The sequence below is a fragment of the Hoplias malabaricus genome, chromosome 6 (genome assembly GCF_029633855.1).
Source record: "Hoplias malabaricus isolate fHopMal1 chromosome 6, fHopMal1.hap1, whole genome shotgun sequence".
NCBI lineage: Eukaryota > Metazoa > Chordata > Actinopteri > Characiformes > Erythrinidae > Hoplias > Hoplias malabaricus.
Genome location: NC_089805.1, coordinates 29,111,822 through 29,134,614, shown reverse-complemented (window position 1 = coordinate 29,134,614; position 22,793 = coordinate 29,111,822). Strand labels below are relative to the sequence as shown.

At 39.8% G+C, this 22,793-nt stretch overlaps 2 protein-coding genes across 5 annotated transcripts; both read left to right on the top strand.

Moving 5' to 3' along the window:
• Positions 1-6,639, top strand: ncdn (neurochondrin). Of its 3 annotated transcripts, none has more exons than XM_066673534.1 (7): positions 1-147; positions 1,446-1,664; positions 2,508-3,680; positions 4,346-4,587; positions 4,878-5,093; positions 5,412-5,554; positions 6,134-6,638. In XM_066673534.1, exons 2-7 carry the CDS (start codon positions 1,467-1,469, stop codon positions 6,550-6,552), a joined length of 2,391 nt encoding a protein of 796 aa, XP_066529631.1. In that variant the 5' UTR covers positions 1-147; positions 1,446-1,466; the 3' UTR covers positions 6,553-6,638. The 3 variants fall into 3 exon arrangements, with proteins under 3 accessions (XP_066529631.1, XP_066529632.1, XP_066529633.1); XM_066673535.1 differs by lacking the exon at positions 1-147 and adding an exon at positions 957-1,086; XM_066673536.1 differs by lacking the exon at positions 1-147 and adding an exon at positions 1,100-1,221 and having other exon boundaries at positions 6,134-6,639.
• A 220-nt stretch (positions 6,640-6,859) lies between these two features.
• On the top strand, positions 6,860-21,893 carry tfap2e (transcription factor AP-2 epsilon). 2 transcript variants are annotated; one of them, XM_066674662.1, is made up of 8 exons: positions 6,860-6,930; positions 8,362-8,416; positions 11,022-11,468; positions 13,993-14,047; positions 17,550-17,781; positions 19,385-19,503; positions 20,012-20,150; positions 20,664-21,893. In XM_066674662.1, exons 1-8 carry the CDS (start codon positions 6,914-6,916, stop codon positions 20,923-20,925), a joined length of 1,326 nt encoding a protein of 441 aa, XP_066530759.1. In that variant the 5' UTR covers positions 6,860-6,913; the 3' UTR covers positions 20,926-21,893. The 2 variants fall into 2 exon arrangements, with proteins under 2 accessions (XP_066530759.1, XP_066530760.1); XM_066674663.1 differs by lacking the exons at positions 6,860-6,930; positions 8,362-8,416 and adding an exon at positions 8,913-9,029.
• Positions 21,894-22,793: the final 900 nt, after the last annotated feature.

The window sequence follows — 22,793 nt, the reverse complement described above, 5'->3', positions numbered from 1 at the left end:
TTATATAGCAATAGGAAGTGTTCAGGGGTTGTGGTGGGTTAATTTCTGCTCTGGGTCACTGTCTTTGAAGAACTTGGCGTGATTTCCGTGTATGTGTCAGGCTTCTCTGTGTTCTGGTCTCCTCCCACACTCCAAAATTACATACTGGTACGTGGACTGGTTATTCTAAATACGTACAGGAAACCCCTTAATATGTCTGACATATAAGAAGCTTGCAACAACAAAATGGGGGGGAACAACTAATCTGATACAGCACCTCAAGCAGAAGCACCCAGTTGATTATGAGAAAAGTCAAAAATGGCACAGGAGAGCTCAGCACTCAGTGACAGATTACATTTTTTTTGTTTGTTACTATTAAGTTTTAAGAGAATTTTTGTAAAATTGATTACTTTTGCAGTTTATATGACTATAATATTGTCTGCACTTTAGTTTTGTGGTAAATTTTGTTTTACAAAATCAAAAACATGCAGTATAATAATTTCTACTTAATGTTTGAAACTGTTACATTTATACTTAACAATCTATTGCAAATAAACTTAATTTGTGTAGCCAGGAATAGGTTTTTCGCAAAAAATCCCTGAAATAACGCAATGAGAGCCATACCGCCCACCCCTCCGCCAGACAAACCGCGACCCTGAAGCGTTGTCGTGCTTTTCTTCCTTTTTCAATGAGTGCCTTAACTTTTCTCTTGTTGGGTGTGCCCTGATTCCTCGTGTCCACGAGGACGCTCCTGTTTCAGCCTGGAGTGCTGAACCAGACATGAGTTGCTTGACATGTACCAGTTTATAAAGCATAGCAGCACGCCCTGTTTGATAATAAAATAATTGTGTACAATAAAACATGAGTGTTTTTACATAAACCAAAAGGATATTTCTAAGTTGACCGGGTGAGAATGTGTGCTCTTACAGATGGTGTATTTTGAAATTTCGTTTTGTGGACTCTTAATTTGGAGGTCATACCCCACCGGATGTCAGTGGTTTGTCGCATGGACTCCGTAAATGTGTTGTGGTGATGTGGGAAACTGGATTTTCTAATCGCAGGACGCGTTAAACTTTGACTTTTAATCGGTTTTTCCAGTGTGTGAAGGTACAGTAGAAACTATTTTATAAACACGGTAGAAGACCAAGCTCGTGACGTAGCTATCATTACTCACGCATAGCGCCACGCCGAGGAGATTTGAGAGAGGAGTATGAACTTGACTCTCATGTGTTTAACATACAGGTGGTTATTTGATCCGTTTCGCCGATACTCTGTTAGTCTAAGCACAGCTCCATTTTATTCCAGGTTCTGGTCTCTTAATTCCAACCTCTCGTGTATAATGTATAATGATACTGTAGCCTTAAGTTAATTTCTTATGGGGACAAATCATCTTTATAACAGCGTATTCGTCAGTCATATTAGTGGGTATGTTTCTTGAAATATCTGACATTCTGGTGTGTTTTCAGATCTGTTGACCGACACTGAAGATGGCTGAACGTGAAAGTCTTATCAGCTCCGAAGAGGAGGATTCTGCCCAACTTCCTAAATCCAAGCAGTCAGAAGAAGATGGTTTTACTACAGAATCTACAAGTCTGTCTGCTGCCCAGCGAGAAGTCCTGGAGCGCTGCCTGCATGCCCTCACTCACGCCAAGAATGACAGCCACATTTTGGCAGCACTTCTCCTGGTAAAGCTTTGTCAGCTGAAATTAAAGATGAACCTTTTATTTCTTAGTCCTTAAGGCTTTTTAAGGGTTTGGTCAACATTAACATTTAGTCACATAACTTTAATGTTTAAAGGAGTTAACGCTGAGTAACCTGTAATAATCAGTTCAGTTTGGATACAGTCAGCCGTTAGACAAATTATACTATTTATGACATTCTGAATTATTAGTTTTCTCAAATGGGAAATTCAACTTTTTTTTTTTTTTTCTCAAAATATTTGCGATGTTGTAGAATGAAGATGTAAATGAATTTTTTCAGAAACTTTTTTTTTTTTACAGTGGTATTGGTAAACAGTCATTCAGATCATTCAAACTTCCGTTCACTTCCATGGCCACAGATGTATAAAACCAATAACCTAGGCATTGCAGACTGCTTCTATAAACATTTATGAAAGAATGGGTTGCTCTCAGGAGCTCAGTGAATTCCATCGTGGTCCTGTGATAGGATGTCACCTGTGTTCCAAGTACAATCATAACATAACTGGACACCAGTGCACAAATCAAGGTCCATAAAGTCATGGATAAGTGAGTTAGGTGTGAGTACATGCATCACATAAGGTTAATGATAGTGTGTGTGCATATCAGTACTTTACTATTAGCCTTGTCTTTTATTCAAAGACACATGTATATTCACTTGTCATTTGGAACAGTGAATATAACATTAATTATTATTCAAAATAGCACCCTTATTGACTTACAGGTTTTTCTACCAGTAAGTTTGTGAAACATTTTATATTGCCTAACTGATGTGGTAGATATTGTTTATTCTAAGTAGTTACATATTTAAATAATGTATCTTTCCCATAGATTACACGTTTGTGTCCAGCCAGTCAACTGGACAGTGTGACTCTGCATCGTGTCTTTGAATCTGTGGGTTTTAACCTCCCTGCACGCCTCCTGGTGACTGCCATCCGGGGAAGTGAGAGCTCAGGGCTTCCCCCTGAGGAGCTGATTTCTCTGGGCACTGCCCTTCTGGCTGCCCTCAGCACAGACCCAGACATGGTCACACACCCTCAGCTGCTGAGTACCGTCCCTATTCTCCTGGGTCTGCTTGAAAGTGGAATACCTGTCAGTCAGAAGCAAGCCCACCCCATGGCTGAAGACTCATGTCCAAATACAAATGGTCATTCCTCTCAGACAGACCAAAGCACTTCAGGAGAGGAAGCTCCAAGAGGTTCCCCAGGATTAAACATTACAGATGGAACCACTGAACGTACCTTGGATGAGGCATTAGCAGATGACTGCTACCAGGTTCTGAACACCATATGTTCCCTTTCACATGGTCCTGACCAGCTGCTGACTCGTGGTGCTATTCCTGCCCTGTGCAGAGCTGTGTTAAAAAAACAAACTTACAGCCATGAGAAAGGTCTTCCACTATTAGCTAACCTCCTGTCCAGCAGTATAAGGCAGCGGGCATGGAGCAAACACAGATCAGAACTTCTTTCCCTTCTTGCTAGCATTTCTAAGAACTTCAGCCAAGCTCCACAGCAGGATCAGCTGGAGATGTGCTCTATGATACCACAGTTCCTTCCTCCAGCAGGAGGTGAGCCACACAGCCAAGAGCTCCAAAATGTAGTTTCCAATCTGTGGGTAGCATTACGGCCAATAATTCAAGGTAAAATCAGTATAGATCATCTGTGGCCTGCTTTGGTGCTCTCTGCCTGCCTGCTGGACTTATGTGGCTGGCAGCCTGTTGGCTCTCCAAAGTTTTGCTGTCTGCTGGTTAACCGAGCATGCGTGGAGGTGAGGATGGTTCTGGAAGAGCCACCAGGTACACAGCTCTCTGCTCAGCAGCAGCAGACACTCACTGCCTGTTATCGCATCATGGAGGCAGCCATGGAGCAGGCATGCAGTCAGGGGGCTAATCCAAGTCCTGACAAGCCAGAGGCTGCCATTACTGGACTGAGCTTGCAGCAGAGCAGGCAGGTCCTTGGGGTTATGGAGGAGGCTTTTTCTGCGGTCCTTTACTATCTGCAACAGGTGAGATGTATTTGTTGATGACAATTTGTAACTGATTTTATAGACTAATTCAATATTCACATGGGTTCGCATACAGAAAATTGTAACACTTAAATACAGCAATCAGCCACAACACAAATAACCTTGTATTTACATTCTTAGTCCATTTAATCAGATCCATATTCTGTATAGGGGGGCTGTCATTTCTACTATTACAGACTGTAGATTTATGCAGTAAGTGGGGCTAACTGCAGAGACAACATGACAATGAATGAGTAAATGATTCATCATGCGTTTTTGTCAAGTCTAAACAAGTCTTATCTGCTGATGTTTCTGATATAATTGTGCATCCATTAAATATGATGAACAGTAATAATAATAATCATTATAATCATACATGGTAGGTTAGCCCATTTCATTACAGTGTAAAATATCCATGTTATTTACACAAAGAAATGTAAAATCTTGAGTCAACTGAAGTCTTGCTCTAACAGTTTGAGAAAGTTGACACACTCTATAAAAACAACAGATTTAAATGTGTATTAGTAGTGTACAACAGTTATATATGGAAATAATCCCATAAATTAGTTCATAACCCTTTACGTGTAATTGCATGAACAAACACATTTCAAGATTACTCTGGCAGAAAATTCATACTTGATTCAATAAAAATCTTGCTTTCACAGGCTGAACAAAGTAGCTATGACGATCCCTTCATTTTTGCCACATTCCGTTGTCTTTGTGCCTGGCTGGCTGAAGAGACATCATGTCTGAAGGAGGAAGTCATTGCCCTGTTACCTTTCCTTGTCGGTTATGCTAAACATCACCTACAGGAGAGAAAAGGCAAGGGACTGAGTGACTGGATGAAAAAGATGTCTATCAGTAATAAATCACAAGCTGGACCATGGACAGAAGAGAGTGTCCTGAGGTTTGTTTGGCAATGGAATAAACAGTACACTGGATATATTTCTCTAGCTTTTACTGGTTTAACACTAAGACGAAATGGCACTTTGAATACTTTATTACACATCCATGATTAGTCTTAGAATGTAGTAGACTCATTTGATTTAAGCCTATATGTTATTTTGATAACTGTATATCTTAGTTTCATTATGAATTGAATGATTCTAAAAGTTCTGGAGAGTCCTGAGTTAAAATGTAATGGGTGGGACAGATGGATGCACTGTATGTTTAGTAAAGTATTTCTCTATTTTTCAGATATCTTCTCCCAGCTCTGTGCCACTTGTCAGCTGAAGACGGTCCAAGAAAGGTGCTCCTTTCATTGGATGTCCCAGCCCTGCTAGTGGACTTTCTCAAACGTGGCTGGGGTGTGCTGAGGACACAGAGTGGAAAAACAGTAAACAGAGATCCTAGTCTGGAAACAGCCTGCTCGGCCCTGCTGAACTTCACAGTCACAGAACCAGACAGAGTCAGGTACACAAACGCATACTTCATCATATGTAAGATGATGGTGGAGGCTCACACATGCACAGTTATATGTGAACTTTAGGGTATGACTAGCTTGATTTTGGCACAAACTGCTGCAGAGGTTTTTTTTTTTTTTTGGTAAAAATACACTTCTAATATCAAGTAAACACTTACTGTTTGAAACTTCACTCCTATTTAGAAGACAAATATCCTTTTATAAATGTGTTAAAGTTTTTTTATTTTTTTTTATTTATTTATTTATTTTTTTATAATTTATGCCCAGGTTTTTAAATGTATTAATATCACTGTTCTCTATGTTCTCAGAACTTCTGCTTGCTTTGCCTCACTTGAGGCACTGCTGTGGGAAGCACTTCCTGTGCTTCTTCATAAGTCACGCCTCTTGGTCCTGACAGCCAATTTCTGCACTCTGGGACTCATGATTGGCAGACTGAAACCAGCCTTGGCAGGTATGCACATTAATATATTTAAAAAAAAAAAAAAACTTTAACGTATTACCACATTTTTTCAGTGTGAGGACAATATACTTTTTATCCAGCAGATGGTGCCAGTGACGCATTTTAAAAAGCCTTCTAAGTGGCCAAAAGAGCGGATGTTATTTGCAAGATGGATAACATGCTTGATTTTGCTTATTTATTCCTTAAAGTTTTTTTCATCTACACTACAGCTCAATACACTATCCATATAACTTTCATCCTCTTTTGCTCCCTTTCACCCTGTTCTTCAATGGTCAGGATCCACACAAGACCACAACTACTTCAGTATCACTGCAGCACTGTGCCAGTTCTCTGATGGTCCTGTGAGTTCCTGGCCTTTGACAAACAAGGTGAAAGGAGCAAACTAAGTATTCAGGGCAATAGATGGACTACAGCCTGTAACTGTAGTATTACAAAGTGCTCCTGTAAAGACACTTGAGCTGAGTGTAGAAACAAGGAAGTGGTCATAATGTTAAGGCTGATCTGTGTATATTTATTCTTATCCTAAAGCACTTTTTGGGTGTAAATGATCATTCGGTTTCTCTGTTGCAGGTGCAGTTAAGCCTGATCAGCAGAGGTTCTTCTCCTCTTGTCTGCGATACCTGCAGGGGGCACTGCAGAACAGTGAGGGTGGGGGTCAGGCGAAGCTGAGTCCTGTGTGGGAGCAGTGCTGGGAGGAAGTGAATGAACTCTGGAGGCTTGGGCTTCAAGCTTTGGCTGGCTGTGTGAGGGCAAATGACTGGATAACTACACTAGTCAGAGAAGAAGGCTGGCTGCAGAACACACTAAGCCTTCTAGTGTCCAGCAGTGGTCTCCCAGACCTTCATTCACAACAAGCACTGGAGGAGGCTTTATGTGCCATTGCCGGACAGTGTCCACTGTGCCAAAAAGACATTAGTGAATCCATGAAGAGAGAAGGCGAATGCACTCTACACTTAATGGCAAAGCTGAGGAAGGTGCTGACTGATTAAGATATTGCTACTTGTTTCTTGTACATCTTTATTCTTCTGGTAATGAGAGGTTTTTATGATTTTTCAAAAATGGTTTCTGTACTTCAGATCTTCGCAGTCCAGAAACATTTAATAAAAACTATTTTTGCTTAAAGTGAGATTGTTGCGTTTCATTTGACTTGGGGTAAATCTTGTACAGTTTTGCTAGTATAAGGTGGCTAACACTAGTTGAGTCAGGCTGACACCAGTTGGCGCTGTTAATACTCCCTGGCTGGAGTATCATTTTTGGATTTGGTGGAGAGGAGCGGGCAATCACGCAGCTCCAGGGTCCTGGGGTTGTGAGTTTAGTTTGGTCTCCCCGTGTCAGTGTGAGTTTCCTTCTATGGCCCATACACGTTGGTAAGTAGATTGCCTACTCAAAATTGTCTGTAGCCTTGCGGTCCTGCGAAGCACGGTTCCAGGGAGCGACCCTGAACTGTATATAAGCGGTTACAATCCCTGTGTCCTATTCACTATACAGTGCACTATTTTAGGGTTCAGCCATTTTGTAGTAGTGTACGTGGACAGTTTTCAGTGCACTCAAACAATCCCACAATGCACTGCAAAAGGTAGTGTACAACCCATGTACACCAACAGATATTAGATAACCCATAATCCACTGCGTTGTTTGGTTAAAAACCCATATGAGGTACCTTCCTGGATTGAGTTCCCTATAATAGTGAACTATAGAGTGAATAGGGAGCCATTTCGGACACAAGAAACGTATGAATGAGTAACTAGTTTTTATTAGTGAAATTAAATTATACATTGTGCAAAATTATATACAATTTTGGTCGGTTTTACTCTGCATAATTCAGAATATTTTTGTATTCTCCAGACTATTTGAGTTGTCTTCTTTGTCCTTACATTCCATTTTACATAGTTCCGAAAACCTTTAAAATTAGACCACATTCTTGAGGGGATATTTCATTGAAGTAACGACACTTCAGTCTAGTTTCGAGCTGATACACACTAGTGCGAACAAACAGTGCTCTGACTCCATCGGAGAAACGTAACCACCAACAAAACGAACTTGTCCTGTTTATAATTTTTTTATACATTTCCCGTCGTTGGTTTTACTCACTAACTGAATATTACGAGCACTGTTTGGTGGATGCAGCCGCGTGGAGTAAAACTCTTTTCTATTGGCTCCTGTTGTCACCTGTTCGCATTACATCCCCTTCTTAGTGCTAATGATCATTTTTAATCTTATCAAGCTTAAACTTTTATAACTTGATGCTGGTGCCGTCGTTAGTTAAATGACTGACTAACAAAATGATCAGTCTGTTTCCTTACAGTTTCATCTGATTATATATTTTATATATATCATTTAATTACATCCAGTACAAACTTGGTCCACCAGTGCATCCGACTGGATGCAGTCCGTGTAAAAAATGTTATTGAAGCTATTTAAAATAGCAATTTGTTATTAACGTTACAACTGGAGACGTGGGATCCGTATCACGATCACCCGCTTTTGTCCTCTCTTTCTCCTCTGTTTCTTTCTCTCTGTCCGAGTGTCTTTGTCTTTCCATTATTTTCTTCTGTCTCTTTTTCCTGTCTCGTTTTCTCCGAGCCCCCCGCCCCTCCCTCTCTCTCTCTCTCTCTCTCTCTCTCTCTCTCTCTCTCTCTCTCTCTCTCTCTCTCCCCCCCTCTCCCTCTCTCACACTCACACACACACACTGTATGAATAAAAGTGCTCGTGCTGTCTGTGCTCTCACTCTGCGCTCGTGCAGCTCCACGCGCTTCTGTTCGTTTTGCTGGCAGTAATTCCTCTATCCTCCTCCTCAGCGTTAGCAGCATGTTGTGGAAATCCAGAGCTAAGACCGACCCCTACTGCATACAGGTAAGGGCACGAACACTCACACTTTTACACTTTCTTGTGGATGTGACTTCTGACCATTTCCCAAAAGTGTATGTTCTGTCCCGGTGTAGTTGTCTCAGAGCGGAAACAAGACCGTGATATTTTTACATTTTCGTTTCCTTGGGGTGTTTTTATTTGGAGTGACATATTGGACATATTTCCGTGGGTTTTACGAGTCAGTGTTGTTTGGGATTCCGCACATCACTCCGCAGGAGAACAACACTGCAGGAAAGTACACATTACAAGGAAAAACACAAATAATTTAACATACTTAAATTATCTGTATATTTGTTTTGGCTCATTTAACTTAAGCCGGCTTTAAAAGGGGATCGTTGAAAATGTCCTACATTGGTCGCAGAATTAAATACAAAGTGAGTGTAGTTTGGAGGAATTTGTGAATTGGCCCTTTAAGATGCCCTCCCCCTCCCCGGCTGTTGGAGTATAAGGGCCGGAGCGCAGAAGAACCGGGGCAGAACCGGCCTTCTGCAAAAACCACGAGCTCTTCTAATGCTTCTTTGGAACTGTTGCTAACATTTACCGGAGAAGTCTCTCCCCAACTCTAATCCAAATGCTCGTGCACAGCTACTCAGCCATGGTGAGTGTCACGCGCATTTAAAAGCTTTCAAACTTGCTGAAATGAGAATGAGCCGGTGTTGGTTCTGAAAAAGGGGTGCTCTCTGTTTCGGGAGGGAGAGGGGGAGTGTTGATCAAATATTCGCGTTAAAAGCAGAATTTAAAAAGTGATGACACTGAAATTTGGCTGAGATTCAGAAAGAGGTTCTGTTTTGCGAGTTTGCTTGTTGTTCTGTTTCATGATTAAATTACCAACTGCATCTTACAGAAAGTGGATTTCTGATAACGGAGTTTGAGCTAACATTTAGGATGTCATAGTTTTGTACCAGTTGTTGTCTACTTTAATGTAAGTGATTGTAATGCAGCTGTGAGTGTGGTCACAATCAGCTCCATTTCAGCGCACAGGCCCACACAACTATGATAAAGTCACCCTATTAAAAAAGAGACTATCATATTGTAGAGCTCCGTGTCGTCGTGCTTTTTGGGGAAGTTTTCATTTTCTTTTTATCCGAACGAACTTCACCCCGGGCGTGTGAATGCCAGGTATAGTCACGTACAGACTAGGGACCAAACCCTTTTTTTGCGGTTTTCCTTCCGTAAACAGACTACAAGCTAGTCCCCACAGAGTAAGTCGTTCAAATTTAAGGTTAAGTTTAGGGTTAGTCTAGAGTTAAGTGTTTATTGCTACGAAAAGAATAGACGCATATGCAACTGCTTTACACTGCAAACAAACCCGTGTGTGTCTGATAAAAGCCTGTATTCAGCTCCGACTGAATCGGTGGGACACCTGCTGGACACACACACCTTCACTGGTGCAGACATGGGTCCCATAAACGCGTAACATCGGATTAATGCAAATACGCCATTCGTTCAAAACCTTCAGTATAAAATGAAAGGCGTACTTTATTAACGTGTCCCTTTTATGATCTTACACTCAGGCTCCTCAGCGTTGTTCAGATTTTAATAACAGTTTCTTATTTGGAGATTTACCTTAAAGTTTTTATCAAATAAAAAATTAAATCGCAAAAAATTAAACTTTTTAAATTAAATTTGTTTTACACTGCTGCATACTTTTGTTTCGAGTTGGTAGAGTTTTCCTCTTGTTTTCTGGAATTGAACCATATAATATTTTAATGTTATGTACGGTATGTTTATATCATTTTTTAAATCTTTGTTTTGGTTGGCGTTTGCTTGGTTAGTTTTTGCCCTTCTATGATTTTTTTTCATCTAATGTCATTTTAGTTTGTTTGTTTCTTTCTTTCTTTCTTTCTTTCTTATTAATCGTCGCCAGTTATTACCCCATTCATAGGAGTGTGTACTCTGTCGGTTGTTAGGATTTGGGTGGATTTAACCATAAAAACGTTAGTGAGGTCAGATACTGGTGTCGGATGCTTTGGATCACAAAAGCAACTCATCCCACTGGTATTAGATGAAGCTCAATCACTCCAGAGTAGAGATCCTACTGGGAGGCTATATACCATTCTAGCTCCATGCTTGGCATTGGGCATGGTGAGCTGATGCTGATGTGTGGTTGCTGCATCTGCTAAATATAAAATATTGCCCGTGGAAAACAATTACCCGTGGAAAGGTTATGCCTTATTTTAAACTTTTTTCCCCAGTACACCGCCCGTTACAAAAGTTTAATTCGGAACTAATATTTCTGCAAATTTTAAACATGTATTACAGGTACATGTTTTTATGTCTAGATGAACAGAATGGAAAATACTTAAATTGGAATATAACGTGCTAAACCTTTTGCACAGTATATGGTTTGTATATTTTGTGTCCAGTGTCTTACAATCGACAAAGTAATTCTGTGTTATAGATAGGTGTTGTCTCCATGGACGATGTGATAACTTATTTTCACAGCCAAATGTCTCACACTTTTGCACACAGCTTAGTCTATTTAGTTTTTCTGTGTACATCAATATATTTTTGCACCATGCCATGTGTGTGTGTGACTCAATGTTTTGACACGGTTTAAAATCACTCATGAGTGTTTGTGTGTGTTCAGGGTCCTGATCGGACTGATGGAGTGTCTGGTTCCTCTCCTCCCTCGCGCCTCTCTCAGTTGTCATCCTTTTCCGCGGCTCCTCCGCTGTGCCACACACCTGCTTCAGACTTCCAGCCTCCGTATTTCCCCCCTCCGTACCCCCAGGCCTCGCTTCCATTTCCTCAGAGCCAGGAAACGCCCTACTCTCACCTCACGGACCCCTACACGCCCCTCAGCGCGCTGCACGCGCCCCAGCACCAGCACCTACACGCGCACCAGCACCTGCCCCCCGCGCCACAACAGCAACAACAGCAGCAGCAGCAGTGGCTTTCTCCACGGAGCCGCGTCGACGACGGGGGCCTTCTGTCGCCCACCCTGCGCAGAGACTACGGCGCTGTGCCCCGCCTTCTGCACGGCCTCAGCGACGACGGAGCGCTCACAATGCACCAGGGACTGGACGACCTCCAGGTCTCAACTTTATTTCACTCTGTAAACTCAGTTGCATAGTGGAGCGAATGTTAAATAAGAGTCTCCCCAAATGGTATGCAGAATATGGCTTAAAGTAGTAAAAGACTTAAATGATGTTCATTTGAATTTTAAATCAATTTAGGACATGAAACGAAAGAAAAGTGAAATAAATAAACGAACGAAAGAAACAGGAAAAAGGAGACAACAAAGGCATAGACAGGAACAATATTTTCCGTGAGACATTTGTATTGTTTGTGTATTTTAAAAGAGAACGCCTCGCTGAATAATAATAATAAATATAATGAGTAATTTTAAATGGATTCTCTAAGTGTTGAATTAATTGCGAGACGAAAAATTATCTATGATTACATTTCTTGAAGAAAAACGGAGTGTCTTAAAACTTTTCTGATGTAAGGAGAAAGACGAAAGAAGAAAGGTTTAAGATGGAAAATGTAGGAATGAACAGAAAAACAAAGAGAAGAAAAAACTAAAAGAAGAGCCTTTTATTAAAACAAAAGAAAGGTTGACAGCGGTGCCCTAAATGGCTCAATAACAACAGCCAATCAGATTCAAGTCAATTATGACATCATCACCAGCTGTGGCGGATGGAATTCAAACTGTCTAATTTGTGTTTATTAAAGTTAGAGAGACGGGGATGTCTCGCATTTGGGAAAAAATATAAGAATAGGACAAACAATACAGTGCTCATCTTGCAGAATAACGGATAACAATACAGACCTCGATTTACAAATCCTGTTTAAGGCAGGAATATCACGGATTCGCCAACTCGGGGAGTGATGCATTAATCAAATAAGAAAATAAAATTGTGAAAAAATTAAATTTACATATATATTATTAAGTACAGTTAAATTGGTTAATTATGTCTATGTTTAAACCCTTAAAGCTAACACTTTGCCTGTTTACAAAACGATTATTTATCTTTTGGAATATTCACAAAAATCTGAAATTATTCTGTACATATTTATATTTCTGAAAATAAGATTCTGTGCTTTGCGTCTCATATTCTTTCCCCTTTCCCACTTCCTAAAGTATCTTTATTACCGCCTTTAATTAGTGGAAGAAGTAAACAAGAGTATGGGTGATTAAACTGAACTGAGCTGCTTGTCCGCCATTAAATAAAGACGCATTTAATCCTCTTGTGAGATTTTAGAAAACGCGTGGAAATGATTTTATTATAGATGAAAAAAGAATACCAGGAACAATAACGGCGGTTATTATTAAACTTATATTTAATAATATAAATTTATATAAGAAATCTGATCCATGCAGCTACATAATTACACCACTTAATAAGTTGTACAATGTTTGGACTTTGACGGGCCTGTGATATTTGACACGTTTTACCTTTATTTTAACTAGATTTCCTCTACCTTTTTGAGCGTGCAGCATATGGGACCAAACATATTGTACACAATGATACTTTTAATGGGAAATGTATTAGTACAATATCTGTGGGTTTATAATAATGATGACTGAATATCACTGTTGGATGTTTGCGCAGTGAAACAATGAGTGAATGAATGTGCTTTTCAGTGGACCCTCAGCTATACCCTTATTTTATTATTATTTTTTTTTTTTTACAGAAAATCCGGTATGTTTAAAATACATTCTTGCATGTAAGAATGCGCTTATTATGTTCATTTAATTTGAATTTATTTTGACTTCTATTGCGAAACTAAAACATTTCTGCTGATGATTTAGTTTCTCGGTCTAAATTTCTGGCGTGTGAGAGAATTCGCTATTCCCCCCAAGTCCTGGTGTTATAACGGAGAGGAGGTTTTAAAAAATAATAATAATGAGTGCCTAGACCAACGGATATTTCCACAAACCCAAAGTTCAATGAATTCTAAAATCACTTACGTTTGTGTGCGTTAGTGTACCACTTTTTCAGATTAACAGAAGACTATTAGCTCATGTGATTTCGCCAAAATTAGAACTAAATTGTCATATATAGCCTACTACTTGGTTTCACCAGTACATTCAGATCATTTGTTGTCATGTTTTGTAAACAATTCAGCTTCATTGAGCTTGATTTACATTTGCATTTAACGTTGGCATAACATTTAATACTGAGAGATATTATTCAAAGTTATTTTGGACCATTTCACTGTGTTCATTCATTGTGAAATTTATATGCAATGTTGTTCTCTGATTGCGTTGAATTCTGATTCATTTCTACAGATTTTCATAAATCTACCATAGCAGATCTGTTTCAGTCGCTCTATCCTCGCCTAAGCTGCATTTAACTCTTTAAAAACGGTCCATTTAAGGTTGAAATTGATCTTTTCACGGCCGACTGGACCTTTTCTACGGCGCGTAATCCGTTAGGCCTAAAAAAAACCCATTTTAAAACACGCTTCTGCAAGTCCAGAAACATTCCGCAAACCTACTACAGAACGCTTTTTACCAAGAGTCATAATTACAGCTGTGTGTCAGAACCGGTAATGGCTGCAGTGTTGAGGAGCTGAGTGTAACAAAGCACTGTTTTTCTTGTGTTTATCAGGGAATGGAGGAGGCTTCGGCTCTGGGGATCCTGGACCATTCTGTCATTAAGAAAGGTACGAGACTGCAGCAGGAGAAATACATGAACTTCAGAGATGATTGAAGGGAACGAAACTAGAAACAAAGCAATGTTAAAATTTCACCGCACATAAACGCTGCTAAGTATTGGGGACTGGGGATTGACTCAAGAAAGCTCACATACTCGGAATACAGCTCTTAAAAACACTCAGGAGACGTAAAGTGGTTGGCAATGTACGCCTCTCTCTCTCTCTCTCTCCCCCTCTCTCTCCCTCTCCCTCTCCCTCTCCCTCTCTCTCTCTCTCTCTCCCTCTCCCTCTCTCGCTCGCTCTCCCCGTACGCACGCACACACAAAATAATTCAGTGCTGCCATTTCATTTGAAGTCAAGAAATCTTCCAACGCTCAGACTTCACCCTTAAGGCAGTAACTGTTAATGAACTGTTCATGGTCATATGAGAGAAAAAAGAGGGATTAGAAGCAGGCGCATGGAAGGAGGAGGAGGAGAGGAGGAGGGGGGCGGACGGAGGGAGAGGGAGTGATAAAGAAGAGAGTTATGAGGAATTCACAGTGTGATCTTTCCACCCAAATACCAAGAAATTGGATTTTTATAGGTCACTGAGTGCCGGAGAGCGGCGCTGAAAAGCAGCGTCTCCTTCAGAAGCTCGCGCGTCCCTCAGCGTCTCTAACACACACACACACACACACACACACACCGAGCAAAAGAGTGAAACGGTGTCTCTTCTGTACGTGTGAGCTAAAGCGCCGTGCATGTGCGGATCAGTCTCGGAGCGAATCTCCGAGGTTTTTTCCGGGGGATTTGGGAGTGAAGAAAAAAAAAAAAAACGAAGCCCACACGAATAACGGCCCCATGAGCTCGCGGCTTTAAGCGCATCTCTCGCGCCGCAGTTGTCCGCCAATCAGTGGCGAGCAGCGCAAAAAAAGGCGCGCGCAACCCACGCAGAGCCGCCGGAGCCCCGTGTTCACAATGCAAGCTACAATCCATACACACACACACACACACACACACACACACACACACACACGCACACACACACACAAACAGAAAAACACAGCAGGGCAATATACACGGGTCTGGGGTCTACTTTCAGCCAACACAAGCTTATACAAACCCGGGTTATCTTTAATATTGATTATATATCGTGTTCTCTACAGCATCCTGACAACATCGTGAAGGGAAATTTAAACTTTTCATAATTGCTGCATCTTTCATTGACTGAGATGTGATTAGTGTAGTGCTTCAGAATGGGCTAATGTGACGTTAAGTGCTCAGTACAGAATTTAGCCATTTTACTACCCCAAATTCAGTAGTGAGTCTTTGTGAGGTGACCATATATCTCTGTACATATTAGCTCTTCAGCAGATTAAGATTCCTCTACCACCTCCACATATGGATATTATTATGTAAAACATTCAAACCACCAAATGCAGTGTTTAATATTGTAACCATTTGGTCATGTAGAATCTTTTGGAAATATTGGTGGAATTCCCCTTCAACGTCATAAAACAAGTAAATTATTTTTGCTTTTTCATTTATTTGGCATTTTGGGGATGCTTGGCCAGTCTCTGTCAGTTCAAGTTCCTTATTACTGCATGCTTTATATTCAAAATAATAATGTTTCCACTATCTTCTATGTAGACTGGCAATACTGCACTGTAAAAAAAATTGTGGTTGCCATTTTGGGCATTCATACATTTTACATTCAAGAAATGTTTTGTTTACAGTATTTTTCTGTTAAAAAACAGATGTACACCGTAAAAACCCCATAGCAGCCCAAAATCAAAAAGTCTCAGAGACAGAGAAAAACAAAGAAACTCGGAAAATCACAGAAAATATGATGCAAGGCATGCTGGGAGCTCCCTAATGAGTCTCAGCTCCTCCCAGTCATTGGATACTTGAACCACTCATAATGGTTTGTTCATTTAACAGTGAAGTAATGTATTCCTTACAGTGTTTTGGCTGATAAAAGTATTTACGTTATTTCATTGTTACAGAAACTGGTTTCAACCTTTTTAGGGTTAACGGTTATTAACTGTCATGCTTTTACAGTTTTTCACTGTAAAATTTACGGACATTTTTAGTGTGTTGTGCATCATACACACCCAAATTTAACCCCAGTAACTAAAATGTTATCAATTTACTGTTTTGCTTTTGTATATGGTGCATTTTCTGGTCCCAGCAAACTGTTTCATACATGCCCAACACACACACACACACACAGGAAGAAGGAAAAAATTGGGAGCATTGCTTGGTTGTGAATACTGAGCCTCTGAGCCTGCTTCAGTCAAGCAATCTGAATTGTTGTGGAAAATCCTGCCCACACAGCCGTGAACATGGAACTGTGGGATTAGGCAGCTACATGCACTAATCTACTGAACCCAAATTAAGGGTTTAAAGGATGATGCAACAAAGATGCTCCAGCTCAAATTAAAAGCCAATGGAGCTCACTTCTTCATGTCAATCCTAATCATTATTAGAGGCTGAATGGAGTTTAAGTGTTTTAAATCTTAATCATTTTCATACAAAACTGTAGCTTGCAAAATATTATTTCCACCCTGAGATATATATATATAGTTGCTGTTTCTCTCAAAATAGTAACTTTTCACACGATGAAAAATCGACGAGTAAAATTTTCACACGATGTGAAGGACAGCTGCTGTGTTCAAATGATGTAGTAAACTAAAAATGGAGGTACATTTTAAATGGAAGGCAACAATATTTGTAAATATAGGTAGAGTATTTTGCAAAAGTTCTTTGCAGATGAGCGTGGCCAATCAGAAATTGTTATTTATTAAATTGTTTTTATGAAAAAATTGTGAGGAGATTAGATATGTGATAAACAACCTGAATATTGAAGGTAATAGTGCAAGGGAATTATTTAGGGCAAACCTGGACTAAAAGACATAGACAAAAAGGAATTCTGGTGTTCCAGAGCAGTCCAGACTTCAAGATCACTGAAAATGTTTGGATTGTTAGAAACAACTAATTCAAACATCTTCTAAGGCTGTACTTTGACTTGGACGTGTGGAAAATTTGACTGCAGGTTTCCTTGAAAATATAAAAGCAAGTCTCCTGAAAACAAATGAAATAAAATAATTGAATATTGTCTTTAGGTTCATTTTCTTTTATTAATTTGTACTGATGAGTAGTTTATACTTAATAGCTGATTTGATAAGAGCTGAAGCGGACACTGACTTTTGCCAATTGAATGTTTAATTTTGCCTATTTATTGCCACCAGTACAAAGTGAAAATGAATGTAATGTACAAAATAAATTTGTAGGGTCAGCATCATTCAGGGTTAAACTGTTGAAAATATAAGGGAGAAATAATGGAGAACATGTCTAGTGATGCAGCGTTGCATTAAACCGCACTGCTCCCTTCACTAGCGCACACGTTGTCCTACTTTTCATTGCCTCCTTTTGCATTTTTCATAAAAGGATGAGAATAAGTGCGAAAAGCAGAACTCCTAAACACACACACATTCTCTCTCTCTCTCTCTCTCTCTCTCTCTCTCTCCAGTTCCTGTCCCCTCTAAGCTGAATGGCTCTGCACTGTCTGTCCTGTCTCTGGGTAAAGACGGGCTAGGTTTGGGTGGAGTTTCTAACCCTGGTGAAGTTTTCTGCTCTGTTCCCGGTCGCCTGTCCCTCCTCAGCTCCACCTCCAAGTACAAGGTGACAGTGGGAGAGGTCCAAAGGAGGCTAAGCCCGCCTGAGTGCCTCAATGCCTCACTCTTAGGAGGAGTGCTAAGGAGGTGAGTCTGAGAATTACAGACATAAACAATGAATCATTTTCCTAATTTAGGTCAGACAGTTGACACCCTGCTGTAACTGCAAATACATGAGGTAACTCAGAAGGGCAAATCGAAAGAAGTGATTTTACATTGTGTTAAGATACAGCAATATTGTAGTAGTAGTGAGCTGTATATTCCTAGAGCTTCTTTACTAAACACGGACTTCCCCATGTAAGGGACTCATTATATGTAGAATAAACAGGTTTATTCAGGGAACTTAAAGCAATTTGCATGCTTAATTCTTGTGAATTGCATATTGTAGGAACAAAGAGAAAATAAATACAATAATCATTATAAATATTGTTTGTTAGTTTTTAGTGGTAAAAAGGTTATTGCTTGATTATGGGCAAAGCCTGCAGTGTGACAAACAACCGAAAACCATGCCCTTTGTAAATATATAACACTAGCTTATGTATTTGGAAATATTTCTTCATTTTTTCTGAATAACTTGAATCAACTATCTGCTCTGTATACTGTGTAAATATTGACTGGGTGGACCAATAGGAATGCTCCAACATAACTTGGAATAAAATACACTAAAATTACACATTTGTCTTCTCCTGTAAAGTTAATATTCTGGAGACATATTTATTCTGTGATTGAGACCATTCATTTACCTGATTTATATAGATTTATAATTCTATATACTATGCATTAGTGTAGGTTTATAACTTAAGTTTAAATTTAAGGTCTCTTTTTTTTGGTCATTACCCATTTTACTGAGGTCTTGGGCTTTTCACACATGCTAATACAAATACTGTGTAATGTAACATTTCCCACAAATCTAATTCTACCAATTCTCTTTCATTTTGTTTACATTTAACTGAGATCAGTAGGATGTTACCTAGGGTCTTAATACCGTTCATTCATACTCTGCTAATTGATAAAGAAGAAAAACACATTGGCACATTAGAAATGTAGAAAACATGATTCATACAGGGGTGTATTTCTTCCTCAATCGTTTCTTGTTATGTCAGACATTTCTATTTCAGTCAGTACAGGGCAGATGTCTCAATATATGGCCTAAATTTCTAAATGTAAATTTTCAGGGATTTTTTTCTTTGCTCTTAATAATGTGTCAAAAATGAGAAAAATTTGAGGAATTTACATGAACAAATAATTTCTTTATTAACTGACATTAAAATTTAGGAAGGATTTTCAATAAAGTTACCACTTGTAACTTGGACCTGTCTTGGATTGATGAGTATAGGTTTTACAAACACCATTTGACTAGGCCCTTATGATTAATCTCTCGCACTGTGGGCTTGTACGGGTCACACAAAGTTTAGCACTGGAATCCGGTCACTTTGTTCTGATTTACATTTTGCAGCTCTGCAGTTACATCAGATGAGCTAAGGTCAGCCATCTGATTTGAGAAAATAACTCTGATTGAGTCTTTGTATCTCTAAGGCAAAGGGAGGAAATCTGAAAAGAACTGATTCTGAACGAAAGAGAATGAAATAGATAGCCTAGCGGTGAACTTCTGGGAGGGAGGAGCATGTGAGTGAGATAGAGAGAGAGGGAGATTGAAGCACTTATCATTTTTTTCTGTCGTCTTCCTCAGAGCCAAGTCAAAGAATGGTGGCCGGTGCCTCCGTGAGCGTCTGGAGAAGATCGGCTTGAACCTACCCGCAGGACGCCGCAAAGCAGCTAATGTCACACTCCTCACGGCACTGGTGGAAGGTAGGCACACACATTATATATATATATCATTATAAGAGCAAAAATCTATGGACAGCTTATGATCCAATATTACTTTTAAAACCGAAGATATCAATGAGGGGTTTGTTCCTCTTTGCTGCAGTAACTGCCTGTGCTTCTCTGGAAAAGCTCTACACTAATTTGGAACCTTTGCAGGGATTTGATTGTAATGAGCCACGTATACATTAGTAAAGTCAGTTACTGCTGTTGGATGATATCTGGATTCATCACACCCCCATCACCCCACTGCTCTAAAAACCAGGCTAGGGGGTTTATATCCACCATAGGCTCATGTGCAGTTGCTCCACAGCCTTTCCATCCTACAGTTGATTTAAGTAATTTGAGGTGGTGTCTGGATGATTTTGGACACTGTATGTGACACAGAGTACTGATTTGAAAGTACAATTATAAAATGCATTTCTCACTAAATAATGTAATCCATATCAGCATTTAAATTTATATATATTTTCTTTCTTTTTTTTCCTTTAAGGTGAAGCAGTGCACTTGGCGCGAGACTTTGGTTATGTGTGTGAGACAGAGTTTCCAGCTAGAGCCACAGCAGAGTACTTATGCAGGCAGAGTGACCCAGACCAGTTGCCCACACGAAGGAGCATGTTGCTGGCCACCAAGTGAGTCCCAGATCATCCAAATCCAGCCTTTAAAGCTGCAGTTTGGACAAATACCAAATTTGCTGTCTGTAACATCTGTGGTTTTCGACTGCGTATGAGGTACTGTTATTAAAACATTAACAGATGGTAGCTACTCAAAAAATGAGCAGATTTGTAGTGTACGATAACACTGCTACTCTCCGTACAGCAGACTAGGGTTTGTTCTTGGTTATGCACACTGCCATTGTATCCTTGGGCAACACTCCTAACACTGCAATAGCACGTCATTGCAGTATGTTTGAAACGGGCAATCTGGATCAAAATGTCTGCGGAATGCAACTGATATAACCATAAATGTCTTAGCTGGTCAGTTTCATCTGCAGTAACTATTTTAATTGTTTAATTATTTTGCTCAATCATACGATAAAGTCTTCATAATTAATCACCTGTTAGAAGCTCAAAGATAATTCCATGGAAAGGCTCTGTGCTCCAGCCTCACTGACCCTCTCTTTCTCTCTCTGCTTGCCCCTGCAGGGAGATCTGTAAGGAGTTTGTTGACCTGATGTCCCAGGACAGGTCGCCGCTGGGGGCCAGTCGTCCCACGCCATGCCTGGAGCCTGGCGTACAAGGCAGCCTGACCCACTTCAGCCTGCTGACCCACGGCTTTGGCACGCCGGCCATCTGCGCCGCCCTCTCAGCCTTCCAGAGCTACCTGCTGGAGGCCCTCAAACTGCTGGACAAAGGCGAAGGTGGGGGAAAGGGCCATCAGGAGAAGGAGCTCAAACACCGCAAATGAAGCTCCAGGATCTCAGACAGACAGAGACTGAACTCTTCCCAGCCTTTAGGAGAGTGCGAGTGTATTTATGTTTGTATGTATGTGCGCGCGTGTGTGCGTGCCAGTTTGCCGCACAAGTCTGACTCAAACAGCTGAGTTCAATCCTCTGTATCACAGGAGTCTGTGCCTGCAGGATGTGATTTCCTCTGGACACAGCGGTGACCACAGCTCCTCGTTTATCCTGAACAGGGTCCACAACTGACTATTCAACCAAGAGAATATCACAAAGCCAGGATTCTTGGTTTTGAAGATAACTTAATCCCTTTCCATTCACAAATTATTTGGATTTCCATTCCTCACTTAATAATCAATAATTTATTTCATAATTCACATTCTGTACAGGTTCTACACCTTAAGGTATGGAAAATGTAATTCCAAGACATATTTAGGATTTTAGGTACATGTCCTACATTTTTGGCCTTTACTACTCAATTCTTTATTAGAAAAAGTATTTTTGACTTTGTTACTAAATTTGGCTAATAATTGAATTATTAATCATGAGGTTTAATTCCCTGTAACTACTTCGAATAAACCAGTAAGTTCCATGAAACTTCTATACACATAAGATGAAGTTATGAATGTGAGGAATGGTGTGGACCTTCTGACTGGTCTTTAGAATCTAAGATGAGTCTGTTCAGTAAGACAAAAAATAAACAAGTAATGTTCTTATTGGGCTTAAGTTGTCTGTTACTTTAGAGATCCTGCTCTGTGAAGCAGTCCTCAGATCTGCAGCCATGTGCACTTGCCCTGTGTTTACTACAGAACTGTGAAAGGCAGCTAAAGATGGTGCACACCATTTGGGGCGGGAGATGGGTAGATGAAAAAAAAATAACAAATATTGTCCTTTTGTACTCCCTGCTGTATGTTTATTATCAATGTTATTACTGTCATTATTGTTGTATTTCAAGGTAAATGTAATATATTATTAAAAACAAAAGAACAGATGGAATTCGTCTAATACCTCATGACTTCTTCATCTGTCACTGATTTTTATTATTGCACCAAAACAGTAACTTTAAAGGAAAAGGAAAGATGTTGAAAACGTTTAATGGGACTTAAACCAAATTTCGACCATTTATGTTTTACACGTGTTAAAAAAATGTGTTTTCAGCTGGAAATTATGTCCGGATACAAATGGTTTTTCAAAATGTTTCTAATCACAAATGAACATTACAGAGAGCAAAATACTCAATAAAAAAGATCTTGCAATTAAGCTCAGTAAAAACAGCAAGACTGAAGAAACTGACAATGTGGGAGTCATGCCTAACCATCCATTCGGGGCCTCTACGTTTTGTGCCTTAACAAATAATAATTAACTCTTTACAATTATCCATACTATAGAATATATTTTGTTGATTCTAACAAACTAAATGCTGCAAACCCTGATATAAAGAATATGAACCAGAACAAATTATTTGCTGTTGTCTTGTGCTGTCCAAAACACAACACTGGCTAATTTTGCTTGTAGATGGTCTATAGTTTTTAAGAGAATGGTGCAAGGAGTACAAGTACAAGGAGTGTTTTCTTATATCAAAAACTTTCAATTACAGCATTACTTTGAAAAAGATTTCTATTATGCTATTGATTGCAAGTACAAACATTTCAGAGTACACATTTAGGAACCTATTCTATTTTATAGAGTTGCCTGTTTAGCAATTATGTAGGCTACCTATTTTTGCTGCAAACAACCAGTTTAATTGGTGGCACAGTGGATCCTCATGTGTTATGCCCTAAGCCAGGCCTCTGTAGTAAAAGTGTCACTACCAGCATCATTTCAGAGGCTCAGATCACCCATGAGGCTCTACGTGAGGCTAAATTCCCTCTTTCCT